This window comes from Chanodichthys erythropterus, chromosome 18 (assembly GCF_024489055.1).
Source record: "Chanodichthys erythropterus isolate Z2021 chromosome 18, ASM2448905v1, whole genome shotgun sequence".
Taxonomy (NCBI): domain Eukaryota; kingdom Metazoa; phylum Chordata; class Actinopteri; order Cypriniformes; family Xenocyprididae; genus Chanodichthys; species Chanodichthys erythropterus.
This window is the reverse complement of record NC_090238.1, coordinates 21,649,354-21,656,693: the sequence shown is the minus strand read 5'-3', so window position 1 is coordinate 21,656,693 and position 7,340 is coordinate 21,649,354. Positions and strand designations below refer to the sequence as shown.

General features: G+C 38.6%; 1 protein-coding gene across 1 annotated transcript; it reads right to left on the bottom strand.

Annotated features, from left to right (window-relative positions):
* Positions 1 to 1,560: 1,560 nt before the first annotated feature.
* Positions 1,561 to 6,254, bottom strand: gpr26 (G protein-coupled receptor 26). The gene is made up of 3 exons (XM_067368270.1): positions 5,584 to 6,254; positions 3,938 to 4,051; positions 1,561 to 1,825 (listed from the first exon to the last, which is right to left on the bottom strand). Exons 1-3 carry the CDS (start codon positions 6,252 to 6,254, stop codon positions 1,561 to 1,563), a joined length of 1,050 nt encoding a protein of 349 aa, XP_067224371.1.
* Positions 6,255 to 7,340: the final 1,086 nt, after the last annotated feature.

Here is a 7,340-nt window from a genome sequence, read left to right as displayed (position 1 = left end):
TCCCACATTCCTATCGTTCTCTCTCACTTTCTTTCTCCTACTTTGGGATTGAACTTTCCATGTATTTCTCTTCCATTTCTCAGATAGGGGGAAACTCGGAAGGCGAAGACCAAATACATCAGATATGCAGAGCAGAAATTGGACTTTGTTGCTTACAATGCATTTCTTTGTTGTTTAATCAAATAACAAAAATCTCTTTTCAAACCAACTGTTTATTGTCAGCAAAGTCACAAAGATATTTATGTAGCAAAATTTAAAACTACATTTTTTCTGTTTAACAAAAATAGACATGTTTCTTCCTAAGGCTTTACATTTGCACAAAAGAAAACATTTAAACATGTAGTTTTATACATAAACACCCTCAAAGTGTAATAATACTCCCACTTCCAAATATCACAGTCGCACACATACTCGTACGTGCACGCTACAAAAATGAAAACAATACATATTTACTATAGAGTGACATTCAGATATAAATTACCCTGTAGAAATGATTTACTCTTTAAAAATACAAAAATGTGTATGCATATATACATTGACAATGAACAGCATTGTAAAACTCAACAGGAAAATTGGGGAAAGAAAACCTTTTTATCTCGTTCTTTTTCCCCCGTTTAGGTCTTTTGCAAGTATTTTTTTTCTCCTATATCTTGTGGCCAGTGTTCCCACACAGAGAACATTAATTAAATTCACATGACAGCACTTCAGGCACTTGCACAATATTTTCACACATAATTTTCAGAGGCAAGTTAGAAAAAGAGACTGTTAATGCTGTCAGAATTTAATCTAACATTTTTTTTTAAGTCCTATTGTGTTTCGCACTCAATAAATACTTATTTTATCTCCTTTGTACCTTTGGTTTACACAACATGATTTCTCTACAATTCTCTGCTGAAATGAGCTTCTTAATTTCAGATAACTAAAATTCAGTCTTTAGAGGTTTCGTTTTAAATAAATAATTCAATAAAATAAAGGCACCATAAGAACAGGTCTGCCATTTGCTTTGGGACTTCATATCTAAACCCTGAAAATACAATACATGCTACAAAAATATCAAAGCCACATGCCATTGAGTTCCACTAAAACATCATCTAGAAAATATTGTTTCTTATTCTGTTTTGAAAAACTCACAATGTTAGAAGCGATCTTCTGTTTTCTCACATTTGACCATTACTCAATTGAAGTCAAAGCAGTCACCTATTCATAAATCTAAACAGCACTTTATCACTATAACATAAGAGACAAATCAGACCACGATAAATAATAAGTCCAACGGATTCTCTTTGAATGTTGGCTAACTAGCAGCTCTCGTGGATTGCAGCTTTACAGTAGTTTGACTTCAGAATGGATGAAAGAAAGAAAAAAAGAATATATATATATATTTTTTTTAAATCTCTTTTGCTACTAAAATCTCTTGCTACAGTAACATCTTGAATTCTTTTTGAGTTGAGTAATGCAGAGCCTGATATCCCGCTGTCTCTTCTACTTTCATTGTTTTCTCTCCTCCCAGAGTCGAAGCTCTACCTTTGTGATTGTTCATCTCTATAGCAACAGGAGTCCTCAGTCTGTAGGTCTGACTTTGACTTCCCCATCTTTTACGGTTTCCTTAGCTCTCCCAATCTCTCCATTCTCCTGCTGATGCCTGGAGTCATTCAGGGAACTGCGCTTCATGAGTCGATTGATGATGTCACTGCAGGTCTTCCGATACTGGTGTCGCAGAAGAGAGTAGACGAAAGGATCGCATGCAGCTTTGCTGTACGCCAGACTCTTACACAGCACGCCCCAGTATGGATTAAATGGCTCGGTCACAAACAGCTCCACAATCCTAAAGATATGACACAGATATAAGCAAGACATGGTGCAAAGTCCGAAGACCTGATTGTTTACTCTGCAGTTACCAGATTTTCAGTATTTTCTTTGCAATATAGAAGGATATATATTTGTTTTATAAGAGGTAGTGAATGCAGAATAATTTCTGTTTTCAGTTTGGTTATGTAAAGGATCATTTGTGGACTGAAGGACACTAACAATTGCTCTTAATTTGTGTTTTGCTGCAGCTTTTCTTTCTCAAAGCCCGTCAGAGTCAGGGATACACAAGACGGTTCATCCTTTCATCTTCTCTGAGCTCACCAAGGTTATGTAACAAGCCTAATCAGGGGGGCCTTCTTCATTCAGTCAGGTGGACATATATGACCAGTGACAGTAGAACTAGAACTACAGGCATCACTTTTCATAAATTGTAGGATGTTGTAGGGGAGACCGGTTTATGAGAATTTTTCAAATAACCATCCATCCATCCATCCATTAAATGTAGTTTAATACATTTTAATATATATACACGGCCTATAATTAACACTCACCAAGCATCAAATGCGAGTAAAAATCGGTGCTGGCGAATATATGAAACTCTGTCAGTTGCCAGATGGCCGGTAACATTTTTATGAATTCTAACAATGCAATGTTATGAGGAATGTGAACAAATGTGAACGACACACGGGGCAGTTGACGGGTCAATTCTGCATCATCATGAAAATTTAAGCCTTTCTAATGTCAATATTGAAGCGCTAGAACATGTGAAATGGTGCGCTGTGGGAAGTTCAACATCCAAAACATTTGAATCGCGTCTTCAGACAGCTTGCAAATACTAAGTTGAGCTCTCTTCATGCCTTCCTGTGCTTGAACGGACAAATTCACACATAATTGTCAAAAAATACCGTCTCAGTGAGTATCCTAGTAAACATATCCACGTATGTCTTCAGTTGAGAAAAGGCATGATCTATGTGTGCATTCACTCTTAAAGTGACAGCATCCTAAATAATCCTGCTGCGGTCTCCATATGCTGTACATGAAAACTACTGTTAGACCTGCCTGAAAGCACTGTTTATTTCATTTGTATCTTTGTTGCATTGTATTTATTTGTGCTATTGCTTGTAATTTGATAATTTGATCTTATTTTATTACTGTTTACTTGTCTTTAAAAAAATAGGCTATTAAAATTATTTTAGTTAAGCTAGTAGTTTTGGCCATGGCATCGAAATTGGAATAGAGGATTGTAAATTTTCGCATAGCTGCCTGTTTTTATTTCATGGCTTTTAAAAAAAATAGTTTTGAATCAGTGGTTCGGAGCGTGTATCAAAATCCCAAAGTAACGTGAACCACTGAAATTTTGAAACATCGCGAAACAATTATGACGTAACAAAGTCTTGTTTACTGAAATTACGTGACTTTGGCAGTTTTATACATGCTCCGAACCACTGATTTGAAACAAAAGATACGTAAAGCTTCGAAGCTTCATAAAGCAGTGTTTTGAAATCGGCCATCACTAGATATTGTTGAATAAAGTCGTTATTTTGTTTTTTTTGGCGCACAAAAAGTATTCTCGTCACTTCATGGCATAAAGGTTGAACCACTGTAAAACATGAACTGTTTTAAATATGTCTTTAGTAGCTTTCTGGGCATTGAAAGTTTTAATTATCTTGCCATCAATGCAGGCCTCACTGAGCCACCGGATTTTATCAAAAATATCTTAATTTGTAAACGAAGGTCTTACAAGTTTGGAACGACATGAGGGTAATTAATGACAGAATTTTCTTTTTTGGGTGAACTAACCCTTAAGTCACCAGCCATCAGCAGGTGTGGCAAAAAGTTAGTTTTAGGCCCTGTGTGTATATATATATATATATTATTATGTATGTATGCATGTATGTATGTATGTATGTATGTGTGTGTGTTTAAATGATTATTTTACTGTCTTTTATTTAACTGCCCTCGGTCTCCCTTAAACAATCCACAGTGTCCTCCAGAGTATTAAATCAAGCATGCAGTGTTAATTACATTCAGGGATCTCAACCTGGTCGTCACAATAACACTATAATAACAGCATGACTTCACAGATGCTAAGTCTCTAGGAGCCCAGGAAGAAAAGCAGATGGCTCACCTGGTGATGACATAAGGGGTGAAACAGACGACAAAGGTTCCGATGAAGGTACTAATTTTGCGGGTGGCTCTCTGTCTCCTCCTTTTTTGCTCCTCCAGACAGCGCTGACGAACACTGGACAAAAGACCTCCATTTAGATGATTTCTTTCACTCGCACTGTGTATTATACTGTTTTGCATATGAAATGAGATGAGATGCTTCAAATAGATATGATCTAAAACTGGGCCCTTTATGGACCAGATGAAATTGCATACTTCACCACTGACATCATTGGGAACCTTCTGGCAAAATATTCAAGAGACATAACAGGTGTTCCCACAGAGTGAAGATGTTTGCCCAGGCTGTTTCAGTGAATCATTGAAATGTCAGATTAACTATGTCACACCTGCACTGGATTATTTAACACTTGCTGACATGGTCGGTTGTGTTACACAGAAGTGTGATGTGTTAGGCTGACTGATATATCAGTCTATAAAAAGCTATAGGTTTTTTTTTTTTTACATGAATCCCAAAAGAGCCAACAGCTGGCAGTCATTTTCTTATCTGTTTGAATGTGTGGAGTGCTCTGGTACATCCCCTGTCTGAACAGCAGATGTGCTTATTACATGTGCTTATGGTGCGTATGAAGGACTATTCTAATTCATCATTGTTGGTTAACAAGTTATTGTTGTCAACACATTGCCACTGAAAATCATCCAGTGCTCTGGGCAATGAGATGATGATCTTCACTCTCTGACAAGCACAAATGTGTCTTGATATCTGTTGGCACACCAGAGAGGTGTGTTTACATCAGCCACCAACTTTTTCAGCCTCATTATTTGGTAGTGCAATACAAATATGTGCCATGCTGTATTATTTAAGATTGTTGATTGATTTAAAAGCAGAAATGTTTGATCACGGTTCGTTTGAGGGGTTTACTGTGAAGTCACATGACCTGAGACGTTTAATTTCAGTTTAAATCCATTAAAATATTCTTTTTTTCAAAGATCAATATAATCGCATATAAATCACAGGACACGTAAAGTGGCAGTTTTCAGATTTGTGAGTCTTCTACTTCATAGTTTCCCACCCATTACAATTTTACTATTATTATTTTTTTTTTAAATATGTAGTTTGTTTCAATGGCATATCCAAAAGGTAAAATACATGTGTTCACTTAGTTCACTTAGAACAATTATATAAGACTCAGCATGTTAAATTCCTCTGGACCAAAACTGTGGTGCTGAAACCCAGCAACTCAAAAGAGTTTCTCTGGACTCGATTTAAACGTGAGTACTGAATATGTGATTTAACATTTATATGTGCAAACACTTAAAATCAAAAGTAAAAGAATCAAAGTATATCACTGTAAAACAACAACAGAACCCAATATGGTAATGTGGGGAAAGGGGGATTCCCAGAATTCTGTATAAGCCATATTAGCTTGTTTTTGTGTTGGTAACATAATGCTCTGTAACCTACTAAGTTATTACTGACTATATTTGTTGCAATTGACAATTTCAGTGTAGCCTATGTAAAATGGGCCGTCACTGATATACTTGTATATAATCGTCTTTGTATTTTACGGTAAAGTTCTGGAAACCACCCCTGGCAGTTTATTTACCTTTTTAACCGTAAAAAAAAAGAATATTCTCCCTCATGCTTACCTCGGGTGAATGTCCACTAGCAGTACGAGCGTTTGCATGGTGATCACGTCTATGCGTTTGCAGTGAAAGCGCGCTACTTTGAGCACTTTCAGGTACGTGACGCAGAGCACCACTGACACCAGCAGGAACGTGAGCGCGTGCAGCACCAGTGTGTATATCACGAACTGGGTCTTGGCATGGACCGCCCTGCCGTTACAGAGTGTGCACGAAGCGTACAGCTGATGGTAGCCCACCCAGGAGAGGCACGCGGCAACCACTGAAAAGGACAAGGAGTGCACCCACGTGTAAGCCAGAGCGATCACAGCGTCCCGGTGACGGATCCTGGAATGATAACTCAGAGGAAACACCACAGCAACCCACCGATCGATGCTGAGCGCTGCCATACTCAGCATGGAGTTGGTAGTCAGGAAAGTGTCCAGAAACCCAACTACCTGACAGAAAGCCTGTCCTCCGGGATGCCCTTTACTCAACACACCGAAAAGAGTCAGCGGCATGCTGGAGGCGGACAGAAGCAGGTCGCAGAACGTTAAATTGAGTATAAACAAGCCAGGAACCTGCTTGCGAATTTCTGCATTGTACAGGAAGCAGATCAGCACCAGCACGTTGGACAGCAGCGACACTACGATGATCACGACAAGTAGGACAGAGAGCGCGAGCTCTGCGGTGTGCATGGTGTTCCCCGCTCTTAAAGCCCCCAACTTTGAACCGCGACTCCTGGACAGTTCATGACGGGGATCTAAATTGCATCAGTACAACTTGTAGATCCCTGGACGTGATATCCAGCGGTGCACGGGTGGTCGATGCACTGCTCTCCATGACTCTGACCTCCGTTTATTCCGCGAAGAGTTGGCATAATCCATCCAGGCAGTTGATTCGCGACTCAATCTCAAGACTGGACGATTAATCCGCGCTCCCTCGCAACCCTAAATGAATGCCTCGCGCAGTTGCGCAGCTCGGTTTTGCGCGCGCTTCTAATGCAGAATTCGCCCTTGAAGCAGTTTTATATGTCAAAATGTCACCCCCACCCCCCAACACTCACACTCACGAAATGCTAACACGTGACTAGCGTCAAAGTAATCGTCAGGGAATTGATATTTTGAGGAGACTAAATTTAGAAAGTGTTATATTTGTCGAAGGGAACTCTTTCACGTCACGATGAGGCAAAATCCCGGGTCTCCTGGTGCAATGTTATGTTTCGCTCGCGCACAGAGCTTCATTCACCCTAAAAGATCTGTGAAAAGTGCAATATAGTCACTTTTTATGCATTTAGAAACACGATGTGTAACACATTTAATTTTGTAAATTGGTGGTTTGTTGAACTATATGTCTCAGACTTTGATATAATATTGACATATTTACACAGTTTAGAAATGTCTTTATTCTAAGTAGGTAAATAAGTGTCAGGAGTACACTAAACACATGTATATGGGCCAGAATTAATTGTGTAATGAAAAGGACATTAGGCTTATTAAGATATGAATATCAGGCACATGTTAATGTACTGCCTGAGTTTGGCTGAGGACATTTTGTCCTCACCATTTAACATGCTGAGAGACACACTAAAGATTTTTATGAAAACTGGAATTTTAAATTATAATCTCTGCCAATCAAATATTTGATTAATATCAAATAATTTCTAGACAGGGTAAAAAATAATCTGATTAACTGAGAGCAGCTCTTAACAGCAAATGGAATAGCTAGAGGCAGACATAAAGAGAAATAGAGGGTGAAGGAGAGATTTGAGGTCTAGCACCTTG